General features: G+C 45.4%; 1 protein-coding gene across 4 annotated transcripts in view; it reads right to left on the bottom strand.

Moving 5' to 3' along the window:
• Positions 1–3,719: 3,719 nt before the first annotated feature.
• The window catches only part of Aldh-III (Aldehyde dehydrogenase type III), a 180,444-nt gene continuing 159,392 nt past the window's right edge, over positions 3,720–24,771 (bottom strand). For 2 of the 4 annotated variants that reach the window (XM_075882911.1, XM_075882910.1), the window contains one exon: positions 3,720–4,382. In XM_075882911.1, the coding sequence (XP_075739026.1) occupies positions 4,332–4,382 (51 nt within the window). In that variant the 3' untranslated portion in view covers positions 3,720–4,331. Of the gene's footprint in view, positions 4,383–18,695; positions 18,767–24,771 lie in introns of all 4 variants that reach the window. The other 2 variants (XM_037432078.2, XM_037432079.2) reach the window with 2 other exon arrangements.

The following is a 24,771-nucleotide window of genomic DNA, read 5'->3' as shown; positions in this document are numbered from 1 at the left end:
TATATCTGATTCCTTTGTCGTGTGGGAGGGTGTACATAGGGCAGACGGGGCGTTGCCTCAACGAACGCTTGCGTGAGCACAGTCTGGCCGTAAAAGAAAAAATGGTGGTCATTTAGATTTGCACTGTAGGACACGCGGTTGCACCCCCCCCCCCCCCCCCTGTTCGAGAATGCGTCAGTCATGGCTAAGGCACGCGAAAAGACCGAAAGGGAGATAATCGAAGCGTACTTTATCAGGCAATATAATGACAACTGCATAAGCATCATGCCTTCAATTTCACTTTCGGACAGGGAAATGGTCTTCCTACATGGTCAAGTGTAATGTTGTGGCTAACGCCTTGCATTGTGTTCTCTTCCATTCCTCTTCTTTTGTTTTGTTTATTAGTGTTCTTGTTTTTTCCCATGTGACGCTACGTAATGTTTTGTAAGGTTTTATGTTAGTATAGTTTTCGAATCTCTCGGCGTACTGATCCTTCGGGTTCCTCAATTGGGGCTGCTTGGAGTGAATATAAAAATGTTAATTTATTGTATTATTTGGTGCTAAGCGCTCTATTTAGGGTTTTGAACAAAAATCTCTAGAGCACGTTTTCATTTTTTTCATGCCTTTGTTGATGCTTGGTGCAATAAATAATAAAAGATAAATAAAAAAAAGATGAGCACACACCTTGGGATTACGCAGTTTAGATTGTGGTGGGTATCACTTCTGCATTTTGCCATTTTTCACTTTTGTCATTGTGGTGGCAGTCAATTTTGATTTGATTTGTTTTGGGTCGGCTTTGTTTGCGGCGTCTTTTGTTTTGTGCGCATCCTGGAAGCGCAGCGTAGCATGCGTATATATTGGCTTCAAAAAACGACAATAAACAGTTGGTAGTCTGCGCTCTTACCCCTGTCCCCCTTGTTTTTCTTCAAGTTTGTGCAGCGATTCACTTTTTCAAGTCCTAAAAAGACCTTTTCATTTTGCATTGTATTATTTTTGGATGCATATTGAACACGAAGTGGTACTGTGTGTACTACGTATGCATGTCTCAAAGGAGACTTATTTTACAAGGCCTTTGCGATGCCCTGGATTGATGTTTTGTCTTTTTTTTTCGAGTGGCCGACCAAACGTCATTGCTTCTTTGGCACTTACTGCGCCGTTTGGCTAGAAGTGGCGTCCATTGCCTCCTGCGAGGCATTGGACGTCCACTTTGCAGAGCGATCGTTTTAACGCTTAGACTTCGCCTCAACCGACGAAGTTTTGTGTCCACCCAGCCAGGGGTTGATGAGACCCCCTTAGCCTCTTCATTGTTTTGGCTGCTGCCAGGTCTTGTAGAGACCACCGGTGTGGACTGGTTGATTTTAAGTGGGGCAGCACTGGCTGCTGCCACCATAAGAGCAAGTGACTAACCTGGGCACGCTAGGCGTGGTCCAGGTATCCACCAAGGGCCGTTGTGGTGCCGCCCCTCGTTGCCCCACTTCAGCGAAAGATGTTAGTGCAAAGAATGGATGTAGGACTCGCCTTCGTGGCTCACGGAATGCAACATTTTCCTCAGCTTTTATAGCGATAATTCTTTTTCTCTTCCAGGCTGGGCACACTCTGGAGTATGCAGAACGACTACCTCGTAGGTTGCACAGAGATCGTCACCGTGTCTGCATTCATCAGTACTGCGATCAGTTGGGGCGTACTTAGCACGAGTAAGCTGACCTCGGCACCTTCAGAGTTCCGTGCCCAAACCACTGACACTTGAAACGGCGTTTCGGAATGCATGCATGCACAGGAAGTTTTACATAGCCAGTTACAATTGTCTGAGGTAGAGTGGTTGAGTTGAAAGTGAGTATTAGATGCTTTGTTGCAATGTCAGTGCTGCTGCATCCAACTGTAATGCGTTGCACATGTGTTATGCCTTTGTCCTTCCATTCATTTAGGAGTTTATTTTCACTTAGTGCCATCAAGTCTTCATTAGATACTACGCCCTTCAGTGTGTTCATTGTACGGTGTGCACTTACTGATACAGGGATACTGGCAAAAGCTATGAGGTGTCAAAGCTTTTTGAACTGTTCCTTGTCCTTTAATTCAAGTAGAATATTCCCACATGCCATCTTTGTAGCTTTATAGCCAGTTACAATGGTGTCTTTTAGGCACTTGGCCACAACGAAAGGTAAGATTGCTCTGGCTTTTGTCGATCGTTGTTCACAATGAAGGACATGGTATTTCGAAAAGGTTTTCATGTTCTGATGAAAAAAAAAAAAGATGCTACATGAGGGCATACCCTCTTGGCGGCACAATCTGTTAGAGAGAGGGGGGTTCAAAGGTCCCATAAAAATTTTGGTTCCTTCGGCAGCAGCACCTACCACCCACCACGGAGTCAAACAAGGGGACGTGCCAGAACATGTGGAAAAGTCTGCACTACACCAGCAGTACGCCATTGCTATAACCAAATATAGTTTATCCTAGGCAGGATAGATTTAAAGTGGAGAAAAAAAAATGAAGATGTAAGGAGAGAGAAAAAAAGAAAAAGCGACTGCTGATTTCCCCTAGGTGGGTCAGCCCAAGGGGTGCTGTCTACTTGAAGCTGGGGCCAAAGAGGTGTGTTGCCTCGGCCGGCGGGGGGGGGGGGGGGGGGGGGGGGGCTTGAAGGTCCAAGCACCCAGTGTCGGCCCAACCCCCAGAATATCCTTTCCCCCGGACACGGCTAAGCCATGCACAGCGAGGCGTGGGAGGGAGTCCAAATTTCCCCGTTGGCTCGGGTTTGTGGTATTGCCACACACCAAACACCTGCTTGAGCAGACACCCCTGCGGGAAGGTGCGGAGTCAACGTAACTCTGCAAACTTGAGCTTTGGTTCCTTTCCCTATTTGCTGGTCTTCATTTACGTTTCATGCACTACTTCTGGAGTTGTCCGAAAATTTAACGCAAGTGCATACTCCCAGAACACCACAAGGCCACCTATAACAAAATATATGAGCCAGATACCCATTTACATGTGCTGCTTAAGGAATGCATTGCAATTCTACTCACCTCACGTCTATCGTTGGTTCCGCTGTGGGAACGTCTGGTAGGTCGCTGCTGCTTTCTACTTCAGCCATTTCAAAGCTGACAACTTAGCGATTACTTACTAGCGCCTTTACACTGGCAGAGCATTGCTGTGTTTTGACCGTGTACCACGAAGAACAGCAATTATCTGTGTACTGAGCGCATACGCAGCATACACTGCCCCAGATCCCCGCACACCGAGACGGTAACATCGTAGACACTAGACGGCACTGGGGTGAAAAAAATAACAGCACTACTGCCCGCGTGCCGGTTCACGTTGTTGATGCTCATGTGCAACACGTGGCACCACAACCCAAGCAGCACGTAGCCACAAATTTTTTTCTGGGGGGGGGCACCTTGATTTTGGAAGCGGCAGCACCTCCTTGAAATGACCATTTTTTGGCAAAAAAAAAAAAAAATCAAAATGGGGGCACTATTATGCCTCTGCCTCGACCACAATAGCTCTGCTGTATATTATAAATTACAAAGATGCCTGTCAAAGTTGCCAGTGCTGTAATGTTGCATATTCAGGGTGCGAAGTGGCTGCTTGGGCACGTTTGTAGGACGATTTATTTCACCAAAAAATGGTCTCTCTCTCTCAAGCATGAACAGCAGGCCTTGCCCAGATTGTACTTGAGCATTTTCCCCTGCATATACACACTCAGAATATGCACTGGTTGGACGTATAACATTGTCATCACACCCTAATAAAAAAAACTGAGGTTTTATTGATAACAGAGCTTTCAAAATATCATTCAAACACAACATTATTGCTAGCACTGTGCATAGGTGGTATCAAGTGCAGTCACATGATTTATAAAATGCAGTCAAGCATTAATACAACGAAAAAATTTTTAAGACTGCTTTCTAATATATTTTGAAAAATCTGCTGTTTTTCTGCAACTTCTATGACACACTTGTTCTCCCGGTGCTTTCAGTGGATGCGTGTGGACCAATTCCTGAAAGTCTGGAGCACAGCAATGCATCAGCCCATTGTTGCAGCTTAGGAGGTGCTTACCATCATTCGCAACATTGCAGTTAGTCGTTTCATAGAAGAAAAACACTACGAGAGTGACAGTGAAGACTAACTCGTTTTTCCTCCAAGAAGACGTTTCCTCAGACATTATCGAAATCTTGGGCATCTCATTCTTTAAACCAACAGTGGAAATTAGTAGGACTTGCTGTCTTCTCCCTCACATGAAGTAAAAGTAGGTTTCTATGAAAAAAAAAGGAATAGAATTCTCCACTGCAGGAATGTTGGTACCCTTGGGTTGTTTTCAAATTTCAGTGCCCAGCATCTGCAATAAAGGAAACAAATACCTAGAGCTGCTTCACTGTGCACCATATTCCATCCAACACACCGAGTAGAATCTAGACAACAGAGAAAGAACAAGAAAGAACACAATGTATGTACAGCATCCACTCAAGCACTCGAATTCAGTGCGGAGCATTTCACTATGTATACAATAGCCACATCCCCAAGTTTGTAGTACAGAAAGTTCACTTGCAACCCAAAAATTAACACATGCGCCACCCACAGCCACCACTCTCTCACTCGGAGAGAAGTCTCATAGATGTCCCACTCAGTCACATTTGCTCACTTTTGTAACATCACCCATGTTTTGCTTGCTCGAGATAGTTTGACGTTCTCATACAGACGCACGTTTGTTTTGCTGGCGTTAGTAACAAATTTTGTCGTAGATTCGTAGACCGCGCAAACTTTAGTGACAAACTTTGTTGTAGATTCTAACATCAGTGTTTAGCCAGACGTCATATAATTTCAGATTGAAGGACAAACTTCCAGCTTTCAATATTCATGGCATTTACAGTGGTGTACAAAAAGCACATACCCTTACGGAAGAAGCCGACTTGCACGACCCTCTTACATTCGCGAATGAGATGTGGGCTGTAGAATTGTGGGCAGAGCTTGTATTTATTCTTATGTTGTAACCGTTTATTAACTTCAGTGACGGCTGGGAAAATGCAATAAATTAACAAAAGAAGGCTTAGCGGGCCAAAGAAAAAAAAAGAGAAGATAATGCATCAATCAGAAACAATGTTCATAAAATCAGTGCTTCAGAGAAATAGACGATGCCTTCGCATTGTCCCCGTGTTGAATGTGAATAGGCAGTCGGTAGTGCGCAACAGAATGTACACACCGACGCTTCAATGTTTAAGCCAACTGTCGGCGAATAGAAGCCGTTGAGCGCATCGAATGTAGACAGACACCTCACAGTGCCACATTAATGTACGAATCTCTCCTAATGTTCCTGCTACGTGTCAGAGAAGCATGATCGGCCAATCAGAGGGGCATTGGCCTTCAGTGACAGTCGTGTTCTACACTGTGCTCATAATTTTTGTTCGTGCGTGTTTAACTTGCCTTCGGCTTATATGACAATATAAATGGTGCTGCGTGACTGGGTCAGTTAGATATTTACTTGTTCTAGCGGCTTCAAAAAAAGAAAAAGAAAAGCCCGTCTTTTGGCATAATTACTTGAAAAATAAAAGTTCTACACTCTGCTTTTCGGCATGCATGAATACTTGCATCGCCGTAGAAAGGTGAGAATGGAGGTGTTTTTTTTTGTTTTTTTTTTTAAGGGGCAAAGCTCCTTAGGCCATGGGTCGTTGCCTCTTCCGTATGTAGCATGTAGCCACCTCTAGTTTTTGACTTGCTCAATAGCAGGCCTTGTGTGTGTATGTCCTTGGAAATAGTATAACAAATAGCGTTAGTGGCTTTCACCACATAGCCACGGAGTGAATGATGAGTGGGCGAAGCATCTGTTTGTCCATCCGTGTCCAAACGTCCGTCCCCACACCTGTGCATTCGTCCGTGCGTCCATACATATATATATATATATATATATATATATAGTGGGGGAAAAATCAGGTGGACCCAGATAAATAAGAAATAGGGAATAAAGACTTTTGTTGGTTTGGCACTGTATATTTCCACTAATGTTTCGTCTGGTGGACCAGACTTTGTCAGTCTTTCTCTCTCCTTGAATATATATATATATATATATATATATATATATATATATATATATATATATATATATATATATATATATATATATATATTATAATGTAAATGCAAGGTCAAAAGCGGTATCAGCGTCTGTACAGAAGCAGCAAGAGCTGGCCGGGTGTACGGACAGCGTCGCAGCAACAACCAGGCAGTCTTAGCTCGTGCCTCGCGCCAACGTGTCTATGTCGCTTTAGTAGTTGGCATTCCTCTTCACTACACTTCGTCCCCCGTCGGAAAAGGAGCCATCCTGGCGACTCACGGTGAACAGTTTCACGACCCCGAAAGCGCTGGTCTGTTGATGGCGTAACGGGTTCGACGGTGTAGTTAACAGGTGAAGTCTGCGAGACAATGCGGTAGGGTCCCTGGTATTTTGATACAAGCTTCGAGAAAAGGCCTATAGGCACAGCGGGAACCCAAAGCCACACAAGAGTGTCCGGAACAAAGTTAGGGTACGGTTGGTTATCGTCACGTCGAGATTTTTGTCTCCATTGGTCGACAGTTGTAAATGACTGGGCGAGCTTACGGCATTCCTCGGCACGGTGGGCAGCTTCAGAGGTAGGCGTAGACTCGGAGGAATCTGGGTGGTAGGGTAGAATGGTATCTAGTGTGGTGGAAGGGTCTCGGCCATATAACAGGAAAAATGGCGAAAAGCCTGTATTTGCCTGTGGAGCAGTGTTATATGCGTACGTCACAAAAGGGAGAATGAGGTCCCAATCGGAGTGGTCTGAGGCAACATACTTTGATATCATGTCCCCTAGGGTACGGTTGAATCTTTCCATCAAGCCACTCGTCTGCGGATGGTAGGCGGTGGTAGTCCGATGAATGATACGGCATTCGGCGAGGAGTGCGCTGACGACTTCAGAGAGAAATACACGTCCTCTATCGCTGAGAAGTTCACGCGGTGCGCTGTAACAGAGAATGAAGTTCCTCAGGAGAAAAGAGGATACGTTGCGTGCTGTGGCAGCAGGCAAAGCGGCTGTTTCTGAGTATTGCGTCGAATAGTCGACAGTGACAACAATACAACGGTTTCCGGAAGCCGTGAATGGAAGAGGCCCGTACAGATCGATCCCAACGCGGTCAAAAGGCCTGGCTGGGCAAGGGATTGGCTGGATCGGACCAGAGGTATGATGAGACAGAGCTTTCCGTCGTTGGCACTGTGGGCATGACTGAATGTACTTGCGCAAAAAGGCGTACATGCCTCGCCAATAAAACCGGGAGGAAAGCCGAGTGTATGTTTTGAAGATGCCCGCATGTGCGCCCTGAGGGTCAGCGTGGAAAGCTGAACATATTGCAGCACGAAGATGGCGTGGAATGACGAGTAACCACTTTCGGCCGTCGGACTTGTAGTTCCTGCGATAAAGGAGGCCATCGCGGACCTCAAAGTGAGCCGCTTGACGGCGCAACGTTCGAGAAGATGGAGAAGTCGACGGGTCCGAAAGGAATCGCAGAAGAGTGCTGATCCGGTCATCCTTACGTTGCTCAGACGCCATGTCGCAGTTTTCTGGGAACGCAACCATTTCGTCCACGGCAGATAGACATGCAGAGCTTTTGGAAGACACACGTGAACGTGATAGGGCGTCGGCATCAGTGTGACGTCGACCAGGCCTGTAGACAACACGCATGTCGAACTCTTGCAACCGCAAAGCCCAGCGAGCTAAACGGTCGGAGGGGTCTTTCAATGTGGATAACCAGCAAAGCGCATGGTGATCGGTGACTACGTCGAAGGGGTGACCATATAGATATGGTCTAAGTTTACCTAGAGCCCATATTATTGCCAGACACTCCTTCTCTGTCACAGAATAGTTCTTTTCCGGTTTGGTGAGGGTACGGCGTGCGTATGCAACTACGTACTCCTCGAATCCCAATTTGCGCTGCGCAAGCACTGCGCCGAGTCCAACACCGCTGGCATCGGTGTGTACCTCAGTCGGAACAGTCGGGTCAAAGTGACGCAAGATTGGCGGCGAGGTTAACAGGCGGCGCAACTTTTCGAAAGCATCGTCACAGGCGGGTGACCAAGCGTAACTTTTCGAGTCACTGCGCAGAAGTTCAGTCAAGGGGGCGCTGATCATTGCAAAATTCCGAATAAAACGGTGGAAATAGGAGCAGAGGCTAAGAAAGCCGCGCAGATCTTTCAGAGACGCAGGTTTAGGAAACTCTGCAACTGCCCGAAGTTTGGTGGTGTCAGGAAGAATGCCATCTTTAGAGACAACATGGCCGAGGATGGTGAGCTGATTTGCGCCGAAGCGGCATTTCTTCAGGTTGAGCTGAAGGCTGGCGTCAGTTAGGCACTGCAGTACTTCATCTAGCCTGCGGAGATGCGTTGGAAGATCTGGTGAAAATATAACTACGTCATCCAAGTAGCACAAGCATGTTTTCCACTTCAGGCCACGCAACAGATTATCCATCATCCGCTCAAAAGTTGCGGGCGCGTTGCAAAGACCAAAAGGCATGACACAGAATTCGTAAAGGCCATCAGGTGTGACAAAGGCCGTCTTAGGCTGATCTTCAGGTGCCAGAGGGACTTGCCAGTAGCCACTCCGTAGGTCAATAGAAGAGAAGTACTCCTCACCTTGAAGGCAGTCAAGGGCATCGTCAATTCTCGGTAAGGGATAAACGTCTTTTCGAGTTATTTTGTTAAGACGACGGTAGTCAACACAGAAGCGAACTGACCCATCCTTCTTAACGAGAACGACTGGAGATGCCCAAGGGTTATTCGAAGGCTGGATGACGCCAGGTTTGAGCATGTCAGCTACTTGGTCATCGATAACCTGGCGCTCGGCTGCGGACACGCGATAGGGGTCTTTGACGCAATGGCGCATTGGTACCCGTATTTATGCGGTGACACACAGTGGACGTGCGGCCGAGGGGAGTATGCTGGCAATCAAAGGAAGAACGGAACTTCTCCAGCAGTCGTAGAGGCTGAGCACGTTGCGAAATGGTTAACGTGTCGGCGATGGAGCTGCTGAGTACGTCAGGCCTAGTAGTCTGCGGCGAAGAGTCACAAGTCATTCCGGCGACTTCGTGTTTGGCGGAAGGACCAGTCGACATGTCCGAAATTGCAGAAAAGTCAAGACTGTAAACCCACCCGACGCACTCACCCAGAAGTAGTGTTACAGGACATGACAAGAGGTTCGAGATGAGCAGTCTGCTGACGCCGTCATGAAGTTCTAGAAGGGCATAAGATAGCGGCGAACACTTGCGACAAACGAAAAGGGCAGATGGCGTGAAAAGGGCACTCGACTCGGCGAGCGAGTTGCAAGACACCATGGTAAGGGCGAAAGAGTGTGGCGGTATGATGACGTCTTGAGCAACAAATAGTTTGTCCTCGGTTTCAAAAGCATCATTTAACAGCGCGCCGCCAAACACTTCAAATTCTACCTCAGCGCGAGAGCAGTCGATGACGGCCTTGTTAGCGGAGAGTAAGTCCCAACCCAAAATGAGGTCATAGGAGCAGGAATCCAAAACTAGTAATTCAACGACATAGATGAGGCCATCAATCGCGATGCGAGCAGTACAGGCAGCGGCTGGCGTGACGTGCTCTGCGCTGGCTGTACGAAGTGATATACTTGCTACTGGCGTCATAACTTTTTTTAACAAGCGGCAGAGTCTGACACTGATCACTGAAACTGCGGCACCAGTGTCGACAAGAGCGAGTGCAGCGACGGTGTCCACATATACGTCGAGAACATTCGTTGGAGAAGAGAGAGGCCTTGGTCTTTTCGCGGGCGACGCAGTTACTGCCTCTGGAACTGCGGCAATCAGTTTTCCCGCTCCGGCGATGAAGAACGACGGCGCATCGGGGATGGCGAGCGGCGTCGAGGTGATGGCGAGCGACGGTTAACAGGAGGACGGTGGTCGGCGTATGATGACATCTGGTCAGGAGGCTGAGATCCTGTGAATGAAGGGCGCGGTGGCACATAAGGGGCAGGTTCGAAGCTCTGGTGGTAGACAGGGACGCGTCGACACAGTATCGCGCTATGTGGCCAGGTAGGCCACAGGCAAAGCATATGGGCCGATTGTCGACTGTACGCCATTGTCCACTACTCTGAAGGGACCTTGGCTGAGCGAACCAAGGAGTAGTAGGTCGCAGTGGCACGGCTGATGACAGTAACGTAAAAGTCTGAAGAGGTGGTTGAGCGGCCACTTCAGCATAGCTTAGAGGTGCATTTACCTCGGCACAGGCAACGGGGGTCGGCAACGGTGAAGCGTCACGGGCAGATGGCACAGCCGCGCAAACTTGCTCCTGGATGGCCTGGCAAAGGTTTGCTGGAAGAGGTGACTGTGGTTGGCCGACTGTCGATAGCAGCGATAGCTGACGAGCGACTTCAGCACGAACAAACTCCTTGATCTGCAATAGCAGGGACTCATGGTCAGATGTGGTGGTTAGGCTTGAGAGTGTGTCATCCGCGATGTTAGGGCGTCGCGTGAGAACACGCTGTCGTCGGAGCTCGTCGAAACTCTGACACAACTCGATGAGCTCAGAGACGGTGAGAGGGTTCTTCGAGAGCAGCATTTGAAAGGCGTCGTCGGAAATGCCTTTTATGATGTGTCAAACCTTGTCAGTTTCCGCCATCGTCGGGTCGACACGCCGGCAGAGGTCGAGGATGTCCTCGATGTAGCTAGTGAATGTTTTGCCAGTTTGTTGGGACTGGCTTCGTAGACGTTGTTCTGCGCGAAGTTTGCGCACACCAGGGCATCCAAAAACATCTGCGATGCAGGCTTTGAAGGTCGTCCAGGTGGGGATATCCGCCTCATGGTTTCTGTACCACAGCTTGGCAACATCCGTTAAATAAAACATCACGGTACCAAGCTTTGTGGGATCGTCCCATTTGTTAGTAGTGCTGGCTCGTTCATAAGATTCCAGCCAATCCTCAACGTCTTTCTCGTCGGTGCCGCTGAAGATGTCGGGTTCTCGCAAGAGCTGGGCATCGGGACAGCTCCTGCGTTGCGAAGCCGGTGCGGGGTGTGAAGACAGCGTGGTCAGGCATGACGGACGGCAGCTTTCGGCTACGCAGTTCCAGGACTGGGGAAGACCGCAGCACTCTCCACCAAAATATAATGTAAATGCAAGGTCAAAAGCGGTACTCAGCTTAAATTGAGGACGACGCAGCGAGCAATGGAAAGAAAAATGGTAGGTGTAACCTCAAGAGACAAGAAGAGAGCAGAGTGGATTAGGAGACAAACGGGGGTTAAGGATATCATAGTTGAAATAAAGAAGAGGAAATGGACATGGGCCGGGCATGTAGCGCGTACTGCCCACCTAACCTTCTGTCTCCCCCTAACCTGCTTCCCTTCTCTGGAAATCCAGTTAGTTACCCTTAACGACCAGCGATTATCCTGTCTACGCGCTACATGCCCGGCCCATGTCCATTTCCTCTTCTTTATTTCAACTATGATATCCTTAACCCCCGTTTGTCCCCTAATCCACTCTGCTCTCTTCTTGTCTCTTGAGGTTACACCTACCATTTTTCTTTCCATTGCTCGCTGCGTCGTCCTCAATTTAAGCTGAACCCTCTTTGCAAGTCTCCAGGTTTCTGCTCCGTAGCTAAGTACCGGCAAGATACAGCTGTTATAAACCTTCCTCTTGAGGGATAGTGGCAATCTACCTGTCATAATTTGAGAGTGCTTGCCGAATGTGCTCCACCCCATTCTTATTCTTCTAGTTACTTCAATCTCGTGGTTAGGCTCTGCGGTTATTACCTGCCCTAAGTAGACATAGTCTTTTACAACTTCAAGTGCACTATTACCTATCTCAAATCGCTGCTCCTTTCCGAGGTTGTTGTACATTACTTTCGTTTCCTGTAGATTAATTTTAAGACCCACCTTTCTGCTCTCCTTGTCTAACTCCGTAATCATGAGTTGCAATTTGTCCCCCGAGTTACTCAGCAATGCAATGTCATCGGCGAAGCGCAGTTTACTAAGGTATTCTCCACTAACTCTTATCCCTAACTGTTCCTATTCTAGGCTTCTGAAAGCACGCGGTAAATAGCATTGGGGAGATTGTGTCCCCCTGCCTTACACCCTTCTTGATTGGTATTCTGTTGCTTTCTTTATGAAGCACTATGGTAGCAGTTGATCCCCTGTAGATTTCTTCCAGAATGTTTATATGTACTTCATCTACGCCCTGATTCCGCAGTGTCTGCATGACGGCTGATATTTCTACTGAATCAAACGCCTTCTCGTGTTCTATGAAGGCTATGTATAGTGGTTGCTTATACTCTGAGCATTTCTCTATTACCTGATTGATAGTATGAATGTGGTCAATTGTTGAGTAGCCTGTTTGAAATCCTACTTGTTCCTTTGGCTGATTGAATTCTAATGTTTTCTTTACTCTGTTAGCAATTACCTTTGTAAATAGCTTGTATACTACAGAGAGCAAGCTGATCGGCCTGTAATTCTTCAAGTCCTCGTCATCTCCTTTCTTAGTATTAGGATGATGTTAGCGTTCTTCCAAGACTCTGGTACCCTTCCCGCCAGGAGACACCTCGTGAACAGGGTGGCTAGTTTTTCTAACACAATCTGTCCTCCATCTTTCAGCAGATCTGATGTTACCTGATCCTCACCAGCAGCTTTGCCTCTTTGCATGCTCTCCAAAGCTTTTCTGACTTCTTCTATCATTACTGGTGGGGTGTCATCTGGGTTACTGCTAGTTCTTATAGTATTGAGGTCGTGGTTGTCTCGGCTACTGTACAGATCTCTGTAAAACTCCTCCGCTATTTTAAGTATCCTATCCGTATTGGTAGTTATTTTGCCTTCTTTGTCCCTTAGTGCATACATACGACTTTTGCCTATCCCAAGTTTCCTCTTAACTGCTTTGACGCTTCCTCCGTTTTTCAGAGCGTGTTCAATTCTCTCCATGTTATTACCTTCTTACATCGCATACTTTACATCTATTAATCAACTTCGAAAGCTCTGCCAGTTCTATTTTGTCTGTTGTACTTGACACTTTCATGATTTGACGCTTCTTAATTAGGTTCTTCGTTTCCTGGGAAAGCTTGCCAGTGTCCTGTCTAACTACCCTACTTCCAACTTCCACTGCACACTTCGTAATGATATTCGTCAGATTATCATTCATTGTATCTACGCTAACGTTGGTTTCCTCACTAAGAGCCGAGTACCTGTTCTGCAGCGACACTCTGAATACCTGTACTTTCCCTCTCAGTGCTAGCTCATTGATTGGCTTCTTGCGTATCAGTTTCTCTCGTTTCTTCTTCAAGTCTAGGCGAATTCGAGACCGTACCATTCTATGGTCACTGCATCGTACCTTGCCAACCACTTCCACATCCTGCACCATTCCTGGGTGTGCAGTCATTATAAAGTCTATTTCGTTCTTATTTTCGCCATTAGGGCTCCTCCATGTCCACTTACGGTTTCCTCATTTTCGGTGGAAGGTATTCGTAATCCGTAAATTATTGCGTTCTGCGAATTCTACTGGTAGCTCTCCTCACCGATGCCATAATCTCCTACTGCCTGGTCTCCAGCCTGCTTCTTCCCTACCTTTGCATTAAAGTCGCCCATCACTATAGTATACTGTGTTTTTACCTTACTCAGTGCAGATTCCACATCTTCATAGAAGCTTTCAACTGAAGCGTCATCATGGCTGGATGTAGGCGCGTAAGCCTGTACTACCTTCATCTTGTATCTTTTATTCAGTTTATTTACAATACCTACCACCCTTTCATTAATGCTATACTATTCCTCTATGTTGCCAGCTATGTTTCTGTGAATTAGGAACCCCACTCCCAGTTCTCTTCTGTCTGCCAAGCCCCGATAGGCCATTCTATGGTCACTACATCGTACCTTGCCAACCACTTCCACATCCTGCTCGATTCCTAGGTGTGCAGCCATTATAAAGTCTATTTCGTTCTTACTTTCGCCATTAGGGCTCCTCCATGTCCACTTGCGGTTTTCTCGTTTTCGGTAGAAGGTATTCAAAATCCGCAAATTATTGCATTCTGCGATTTCTACTAGTAGCTCTCCTCTGGCATTTCTAGTGCCGATGCCATAATCTCCTACTGCCTGGTCTCCAGTCTGCTTCTTCCCTACCTTTGCATTAAAGTCGCCCATCACTATAGTATACTGTGTTTTTACTTTACTGATTGCCGATTCCACGTCTTCATAGAAGCTTTCAACTGAAGCGTCATCATGGCTGGATGTAGGCGCGTAAGCCTGTACTACCTTCATCTTGTATCTTTTATTCAGTTTAATTACAATACCTACCACCCTTTCATTAATGCTATAGTATTCCTCTATGTTGCCAGGTATATTTCTGTGAATTAGGAACCCCACTCCCAGTTCTCTTCTGTCAGCCAATCCCTGATAGCAAAGGACATGCCCATTCTGTAGCACCGTATAGGCCTCATCTGTCCTCCTAACCTCACTGAGCCCTATTATATCCCATTTAACACCCTCTTGCTCCTCAAACAGTACAGCTAGACTTCCTTCACTAGATAAGGTTCTAGCGTTAAACGTTGCAAAGTTCAGGTTCCAAAGGCGGCCTGTGGTCCAGAGATTCTTAGCACCCTCTGCTGCGTTGCAGATCTGACTGCCGCCATAATCAGTTGCTTCGCAGCTGCTGGGGACTGAGGGCCGTGAGTTATTTGACGTATGCATGTGGGAGGTAGTGGCCAGATACTGCACCAGGATGGCCAATCCTTCTCTGGTGAGGGAGTGCATTCCCGGCGGTGGTTACCGGTGAGGCCGCACCCCAGGCCTCTTAATGCAGTTCCATCAACACGCGGATTTTTTTTTTTTTTACGGTTGGGAACTGCGTGGCACCGGGATTTGAGCCACGGACCTCTTGCATGCAAGGCGGATGCTCTAACCACTACGCCATCGCCGCACCCGGATTGTTATGTTGTAAATGTATTTTTCAGCGGTGTATCAGTCAAGTTCGTGGTTATTTTATGAAAATGTTTTAATGAAATGAGATTTTTGCTGATCACCCCCTTAATTAAGGGTCTAGAGAGTACGGAGTTGGGCCTCCAATTAGCCTATGGGGTGCTGTTTATTAATATATTAAGCGGACAAAATTTAAATTCGTTTGTGAGGTGATGTTACCAAATTAATCTTTTTAGTGATTAGGCTTAATTTTGGTCACGAAATAGTTCCGGTACTATTACTTCTGTCCTGATGAAACCTGAGCGGCGACAGGTCTACAACTAGGGCTTTGCACTGCATGAGTTAGAAGTTTCCCAGTAGGTTATTAGCAAAGTTAAAAACGATCGTAAGAAAAAAAAAAAAACACGTGGTTCAAGACTGATCTGACGGGCGTACCTTTCACCCGAGCAGTGAGCCACCCTTCTCCTCTGAGCGAGGGAAGACGCGGGCGCCACACGTTTATTAGCGGTTCTCGTTATATTTTTACTCTGTATCGTTATATCCTAACTCTGCATCTTCCGGTTACCTTAAGCTATCAAAATTTTTACACGAAAAAAACCGGACTGTTGTGTTCTAAAAGAAGATATTAGCTATTTTTCGGTGGCGTTTGCAGCTCCTTTTGAAAACTTGTTTTAATGAAATGAGCTTTTTGCTGATTACCACCTCAATTAAGGGCCTAGAGTGTACGGAATTGGGCCTCCTGGTAGCCTATGGGGTGCGGTCTATTATTATATTAAGCGGACAAAATTTAAATGCATTCGCGAGGTGACATTACCAATTTAATCTTTTTAGTGATTAGGCTTAATTTTGATTGCGGAATAACTCTGGAACTATTAAACCTAGCCTGATCAAACTTCAGTAGCGTCAGGTCTACCCTAAGGTCTTTCAACTTCATAAGTAAGAAGTTTCCCGGTAGAATATTAACGAAGCTACAAGCGATCGTAAAAAACACGTGGTCCGACTGTTGTTTTCACAGATTCACACTGTTTTCTGCTCCTAAAATTTAAAATTTTCGTTTGTAATAGCAGTATTTGTAGCGGTTGAACTCCTTGTATCTTCACGAACAAATAGCCACCACTCTGACCCTCCTAGAACCAAAATTGCTAAAGTTATAGGTAGATATGTGCAGAGCTCACTTACCCGTGCTGCTGACGCGGCTGCTATACATATATATACATATATACATATATATATATATATACATATATACATATATATATATATATACATATATACATATATATATATATATATACATATATACATATATATATATATATATACATATATACATATATATATATATATACATATATACATATATATATATATATACATATATACATATATATATATATATACATATATACATATATATATATATATACATATATACATATATATATATATATACATATATACATATATATATATATATACATATATACATATATATATATATATACATATATACATATATATATATATATACATATATACATATATATATATATATATACATATATATATATATACATATATATATATATATATATATATATATATATAAAGGCATATAAGCTAAAGAATAGCTGGTTGCCGCAAGGTTATAAGTATAAAACTGATGCACCTTCACACCTTCACATAACTTTTCCTTTGCCGATGTTTTGACTGGAACCCCGTCTCTTTCAAGGCATAACAATATTTACATCACTTCCGTGTCCTCATATCGCATGCTAAGACAGGAGGGGAGAGCACAGGAAAAGATGAACGAGAAAAAAAGAAAAGAAAAAGCATAACGGGGTAAGAAGAGATGACATGTCAAAAGAGTACCTCAAACATTGTCGTAGTTTAAGCAGCCATGCTATTACTAATAATACACTCCACACACCCACTCTTTCCCCTGGTGGACAGTGTGATGACTCCGTGGGTCTAGTATTGCCCCTTCCTGCGTGATCCGCGGGCGGCTAGTCCATCCTTCAATTTTACGACGAATTGGTGGGGTGAAGACTCAAGGTCGTCGAGTGCATGCAGAATAAATGTCAGCGGCGCCGGAAGATATGAAAAAGCTGGTAATGTGCCCCACATCCCCCCATCAACATTCATGGTAACTGCCGCCTAGACAGTGAACTGCATTTTATGTCACATGTCCGTGAGCCCATAAGGCTGTACTACTCTTTAATTCAGTTACACCTTTTAAAAAAAATCTGCATTGTTGCAAAACCTCCTTTCAAGGTTAAATCAACATAATATCGTGACATCAATTCTTCCTTATTCAATTTGAAAAGCTTGTTATTCTAGCTCATATGCTATACGTATAGTAAATTTTGAAACCTAACATATTTCACAGTTTGTCAGCCTATTTATCCAAAAGTCAAATCTTCCTACAATTCCAAGTTACCTCCATGGCTTTTGAAACGAAAACAATGACATAGGCACATTCCATGCGACAATTTAATAAAAAATGTATTTGAGTCGGTTAGCTGAGTCATGAGAAATATGCTCATTTTCCTTTATAATGTGCAATACATACTACTCTAATTCGATTCAAAGTTCTTTGTACCAAGTCACTATTCACTTCGAACCTAAGATTCATAATTGGCACAAGCCTAGTCCTATAGCTTTGAAGGCTAACTATAACATGAAGGAATTCAATGGGTTGCTTTGAAAATGTGGACACCAAAGTGGCTTTTTCACAGTGAATAGTGCCACAATGCAATCATAATTCGAAGAGTAAAAACGGTGCAAAATTCAAACATTGCTCATGTCGTGTCTTCTTCATCATGCGTATGTTTGAATTTTGTGCTGCGTTGTCCCTCTTATAGGCATGAACCAACTCGCCCAAGCTGCAAACCTAACAAGCAATCATGATATTTTCAGTGTATACAAAAATTCCAATTTCACGTGTGATAAGCTAAGAGATACGAGCATGACAGCCTCAGCCGCTATTGGGCCTGTATTCTGAAAGGATCATGAAAAGCGACAGCATCATTTTTGGCGAGGTGTGTTCTATAACCAGCCAGAGCAACGTCTTCCTTGCACTCACCATTGGTTTACTAATGACTGACAGCACGAGAGTGGGCGTACTGTACGAACGCATAGTGACCCGGGTAAGGCATTTTCGATCTACGTAGGCTTCACTCTGGCTATTCGAAATATAAAATGTGTTGAAAGTGCTTCGAACAAGTTTTGTGCTATTGTTGAAAGTACAGTATGGGTCAAACATCTTTTTGTTGACAGTTTAACTTGGTGTAGCCAGAGTTAGGCTGTAGTGCACTGATGTAGCAACATCGCTTCAACATCTCAACATGTCGCCAGCACTTAATAAATCCCGTGAGCAATGTACGGTTCATCTTTCTGACGCACTCAAACCACAAAAAACATGTGCTGGCAAAAGAACGAGTACTCAGAACGCCTCAAGGTGAAAGCTTCAGCGAAAAAAATACTTTGTATTCCACCATTGAAAACTAGAAACTATCGTCTATGTGCTAGACCTTAGCGCCAATTGACAGTGCTAAGCTGTGCTCTTTTACTCTGGGCATGTCAGAAGCTCTGTAGAGTTGTGTCACGTCAAGGGAAATACTCGATGGCACCTGCACTTTTCTAGTATTGCGCAACTGCCAATCTGCGCGCACGAAATGCAAGTGTGCGACTGTTGCCTCTCGCAATCATTTCAGAATACGTCCCCAGTCAGGAGGGCAATGTTCAAAGAAAACAGGGACAGTCTGTAGTTTAATATGCTGCAGTTAACAGATGATATAGCAAACAGTGTGTACCTTGCAGTCACTGCTTGTGCTCAAAGTAAACTCTGGTCTCAGTGACGCCTCTGCGGCAGCTTGTTGCCACCCTGCCAGAAGCAAAACGTGCGGGTTAACAAAAAATAAATTTATAAAGCTACAGGAGTCACTAGTGTGCAATCGACACAAATTCGGCGAAGCTGGAACACTGCCTCACCATCCGGAATAATGTGCTCGCGAAATAATACATATACACTTGTTATATATACACTACTGCAAATTACAACAAGCAGGACACATTCCAATTAAAAATTCACTAGGATGTATTTGTGAATACAAAACCAGTCGAAGGAGACTTTATACTGAAACTGTCAAAAAGACGTACCAATTGCTGTGTCTAACACAGCTAGTACATAGTCAAGAGTGTGTCAAGAATAAGATTTGAGTGCATTAACCATAGTGAAATATGGCACACCCGCCTTGGAGATATCTTTTACATGAGCTGTTTATTTTACAATGCAGTTGGTTCACACCACAATGAAATTTAAAAAGTGCACACGAAAACTCTGTCCTATATCCCCTTCAGTGAACTTGGCTACGTTTGTGCATGCAACTTGTTTAGGCTGTCGTCAAAAGAAAACAATATACAATGTTCATTAAATTAGGTGGACCTTCTTCATAGTCAATATGACTAAACCCCAAAGTGCCGTGAAGCAATCACTTTGGTGAAGGCGGCACAATATTCGACAGGTCACTTGACGTTCCCATATGAAGCCATACTACGAAAGACAATCAAACATGACTGCTGGATGCTTCCATCGGCAATCACAGGAAATACAAGCATCGGGACGATGCAGTCTTGGTAGAAGATACAAAGTACGTGTGTCCGACATCGTGGAGCACTGGCGGAGTATGTCAGGATCAACGCTCACAACTGAAGCACGCGCGACCTTTGCGAGGGACAAAGTACGGAATGTCAAGAAGCAGAGGTGCTCTTGCAGAGAACAAAAATTTTTTACATATTTTTTAACCACATGATGTCGCGATTCGGAGTCGGCGGTGGCACTATCCACACCCCCTACTGTGCATGACCCGTCTCCTGCCAGCCCAAGAAGACACCCACAAAACTGTCTCTCTCCTCCCACTCTCTTGCCTCGCAAGGCCGACACAGGCAGCGTCTGCTAGTAAAAAAAAGCGACCGCTCGCGCTACACAACTGTTCACTGGCCATCCCGTATCTGCAAGCACTGGATCGCATGTTAGGAATTCGGTCAAGGGTGCTTTTACTTGGCTTGTGTTTGATTTTGAAGGCAACACTTCTCCTAAATTCAATAAATAAGATTAATAAAGACAAAATAACAATTAAGCATTCCTGAACCATATACCATTACGCAACATTCACGTGATAACCCCGCTACTCTGCGAAGCATTTGCTTGAGTTCCCCCGGTGGGAAGATGCGGGCAGCATTTTTTTTTCTCTAGCTTGCTTGTTTATAGGACACAAGTTCGTGCCATTTAAAGTACTGAATTAAAGTGTACTTATTCTATTGTGTGTGACAGTATCTTGTGAGAAGCCTGGTCCATGTCTGTTTTGCAGGTCAACGAAGAATCATGCCGAAGTCTGCAACGACGAAATTAATTTCACAGACAAGAAGCAGATTCTCACCAAGGACAGGCGATTTTTTTGGTGTCTTAAACAGGGCCATATGGCAAGGGACTGCCGAGGAAAATAAGTGCTATAGACGCTCTAGACAACACTTCACATCTACCGTATTTACTTGCACAATCTGCACACTTATTTTTGACGGAAAATTGATACAAATTTGGGGGGTGCGAGAATTACACGGGGAAAACTTTTTACGAACTCGTACAGAATAAAAAAAATAAGAACAAGGCCACAAATCGAGATTCTCACACCAGCAACTAACAGCAAGCTTTGAGAAGTACTATTTAATACTTACTTCAACAATAAAAGCACAGGTTTAACACAAGGCAAGATTTATTTGAAACACAAAAAGTGCAAGCAAATAGTCGAGAACTAGAATACCATACGCAAAGCTTTTGGGCGTTGCGGGCGTAGCGGTAGCGTTCGTCACTCAACAGGAGCCCTCAAAAGGTAAGAGTAGGATGTTAGTACTGAGCTGATGGCTATTTAATAGAATTGATTGATTAAAACTTTATTTTGTTCCTGAAAAGACGCAGGGGAGACCCCGCGCCACCCAACTAATCCCACGTAGGGACCGTCAAGCTGAGCTTGGCGGCCCGTTTACGAGCACTGTGGACGGCCAGGGTGTGATCCTTAAGTTCGCGACTGCGTAAGAGCGCAGCGCACCTGTCCTTGCTAAAGGCGGGGCCGATGGCTTCACATTCCCACAACACATGGTTGAATGTTGTCATCCGCAGTTTCCTTAAGAAATAAAGTTTACCATCAATCCCAGTCTTATGCACACGGCAGGCCCAACGCGTCTTGGTGGCTTTCAGCTGCCGTCACCAGTAGTGAACACCAAAGTTGTCCACTCTGAAGAGCCTACCAGCGGCCCTGTTGCCGTTGTTTAGTACACGATCAATAACTTATAACTTGAAAGCAGCCATGTAACTTCAGTATCGCCCCAAAACGCGACAAGATTACCGACACAATATACAAAACACACTGCAATGTGCACTTGCCGCTTTGGTTCGGCTTGGATTGAATCTCCGTGCAATAATAGTATGCTTGATGCTTAAGAGATCGCGCCAGATGGTGCACGCTATCATCATCAATGGCTGGAACGAGCAGACGACATTATTGCGGCAATTTTCGGGGGTGCAATAATTACTCGAGGAAAAAAAAAATCGTGCGTGTGCGAGAATTATGCGAGTGCGAGGATTACGAGAGTAAATACAGTATGTGCCGCCCGGACTTCTAAAAGAAGGGAAACGAAACTTCTTTGATTGCAATTAACCTTCTCTAATACTACTGCAGTTCTGCATGGCTAGAATAAAAGGAACGATGTCGTCAAAGAACTACAGGGTGCTCTTTCGAAGGAGGAAGTCGGTGGAGCTTCGTCACCATGGAACCATTTCGTCAACTTGGCTGTCAGTTCTTGCATCTGTTCTGGTTGTACTGTTCGGAGAACAAAAGATGCAGGAAACGAGAAGAGTCCACGTGCTCCTTTATACACAAGAGACTGACAAAGCCGTTGAAATCGAAACTCTGGAAGTGTGCAGCTATTTGTGGAGAGCACATTTACATTTTGAGGGAAGAAGTAAAGAAGATGAAAGAAAGTGGAATGAATAATTGAGCATTTGTTTAGAGGGAGAGAACAGAAATTCTGTATCGCTGCTTATTGGCTCCGACTAGTATTTTGTGACAGAAAACATGAAAAGTGTTTGCAACAAATGAAAAAATCTAAAAGCAGTGCACACCAAACTATGATGGGCTGTGCAAGGACTGCTTCCATTCACTGTTCCACAATCAACGTGCTTCGATTGCACATAGAAGAGGGGAGGCTTCCACAGATGCCGTAAGTCTTCCTGTCAGAACTTATGAAGAAACTGTGTTGGGCAGCGAACACACACTACAGCAGTTCGAGAGAAATCAGATGAAAAAGAACGAATGCTGTCGATCTCTACTCTCCTGGATGGAAATGATCGACCTTGATTAAAATTTTCCTGTGGTCACTAAATGCCTGGGAAGTTCGGTGCACAAGTTCGACAATGTCCAAGTCACTTAAAAATGGCAAAACTACTCGTATGTGCTTGGTAAAAGGACCAGCTAAAAGATTTCCCTATTCTAGATCTCGTTTCCAAATACATAAACAGAGCTCCGAACAAGGAAGACCTTCGTAGGGAATGTGGTGACCAACATCCACAAGTCAACAGAGCCATCATGTGTCGTTTCCACACAGGCAAACGAAACCTGAGAAATCTATTAGCGAATGGTATATCGCCGTTCCCTAATAGATTAATAGTATAAACAATTGATGAAAGATTCTTCAAGGTGGCTGGAAGACCTTAGTGTAGACATACGACTGGGACAAAAAGAAAGAGCTTTTGTCCTGCACAACAGCCTGATAGCCAGCGGACCTTGATGTCGACCACAGATATATCAGTAGATGACTGTATATGCACTCGCAGCTACCAAACCTTTTTTTCTTTCTGTATGTTCGTATATAAAAAGTGCTAACAATCTCTCTGGTGACAGTTTAATGATTGTTATGTGGGGTTTAACGTACCAAAACCACCATATGGTTATGAGAGGCGCCGTAGTGGAGCGCTCCGAAAATATAGACCACCTGGGGTTCTTTAAAACATGCACCCAAATCTGAGCACAAAGGCCTACAACATTTTCGCCTCCATCAGAAATGCAGTCGCCGCAGCAGAAATTCGATCCCGCGACCTGCGGGTCAGCAGCCGAGTACCTTACCCACTAGACCACTGCAGCGGGGCGTGGTGGCAGGTTAGGCCTTTTTGCAGGTTAAGAGGCCCTCGTTATGTGCTTACAAGTGAATTAAACCTTGTTTGCAACGAACTCGCTCCGTTCCACTGCAGCACGGTATGGCAAGCAATCACCCTGAACTAGTTGTGTGCAGCAGGTCGCCTACAGTCCACACAGAATCACAATGGAAGCTATTTCGCCCCAAGAAAGGGACGGCATCCATCGCGCGAGCCAAATACAGGTTTCTAAAGAGTCCGCTGGACGCTGCAATCTACACTGCCAGAGTTAGAAAAATTCACTTGCAGAAGAGCGTTTGACCAAACGGGTGGGGAGCAGTGACGTAGTGGCACGTGATGGCAGGAGCACAGTAGAGAATTGGCACGCGCAGAGAGGAGCTCGCTTCGACTCGGAATCATGGGAAACACTGCCTATCAAAGCGGCGGGCACCACGCAAAAGCGGCACACTGTGCTGCCACTCATCTCCGTCACTCCCATGCGAAACTGGCTTAAGGTGGCGGTTTCCCTACCGACATCTTGCCAATAGTTCGAACGGAGACACCAGACGACGCCACTCATCCAAGTTTGTAAAAAGGAAGAAAATTGGGCGCACAAGTACAGTTAGCGTCGCCTCACGCGTCTCTTGCATGTCACGCGGGGCAACAGAAGTTGGCTGACGAAATGCTAGGAGCACAAACGCGGATAGCCTCTTTCACCTACAATCGGCCAACTATTGGCATCTATTTAACGACACTATAAAATATGCCCTAGAGACAGCTGGTAGACTGGCATCGGTGTCGTTTCGCTGAAGCATAAACGCGTGTGTGTACACACACACACACACACACACACACACACACACACACACACACACACACACACACACACACACACGTACAAACACACATCCATGAAATAAGAATTTAACATAACATCAACCAAACGCTTTGAAGCCTGTCAGTGTAGTGGCATGGCCGCTAACCTTCTTTTTGATGTAGAGACCGTAGCACTGGCTTGATGCAGCGTCTGTGAGGGCGTCTTCTTTTTTTCTTTGGTGGGGGGGGAGTGAATTTTCGCGTCTCAATAAAATCACTACAGTGGCTTAGCTTGGCTACGACAGGATATATGTCATCGCGTGAGTTATGGACGGACGTACTAGCGAGCGAGCAATCTCACGCGAGTCAAGTGCTAGCCACCAATGACACGAGACTCCAGGAACTTCCAGGCCTTTGGCGTGCCAGCTGTGTGCCGTGTGACGTCCCTGCTCCTCTTGCTTGCACAGAACTGCTCACCGTTACCTACGCGAAACTGCTCAATCTCCACAATATGTAGCTTACGCTACGAAAACAGCCCAGCGGATTTCTGCACAATATTGTTACCACATGTGTAATTTAGGTATGTGCACCTGTGTAGCGGGGAACATGGTGGTAGCAGAAGAAGAGGACGTTCGGTTGGTGGCAAGAGCTCGCTGCTTCGCAGCGGTAATCCGTCGAGTCGACCGTTACGTCTGCTTCGAATAAACCCCTCGTAGACGTAACAGAGTGGTGGAGGTGCTGGGTACGACACGTCGACGTACCATGGAGCCACAGCTGTTCGGAGTTCGCCGGAGCCGTCGTCTTGCCGGTCTGCCGCCGACAACAGTCGTCATGGCCCAAAGCGAAGGTCAAGAATCAACCGCCTAGACTTCGCGCCAATCTACACT

The sequence above is a fragment of the Rhipicephalus microplus genome, unplaced genomic scaffold (assembly GCF_043290135.1).
Source record: "Rhipicephalus microplus isolate Deutch F79 unplaced genomic scaffold, USDA_Rmic scaffold_14, whole genome shotgun sequence".
Classification (NCBI taxonomy): domain Eukaryota; kingdom Metazoa; phylum Arthropoda; class Arachnida; order Ixodida; family Ixodidae; genus Rhipicephalus; species Rhipicephalus microplus.
This window is presented reverse-complemented; position numbering and strand designations above follow the sequence as displayed.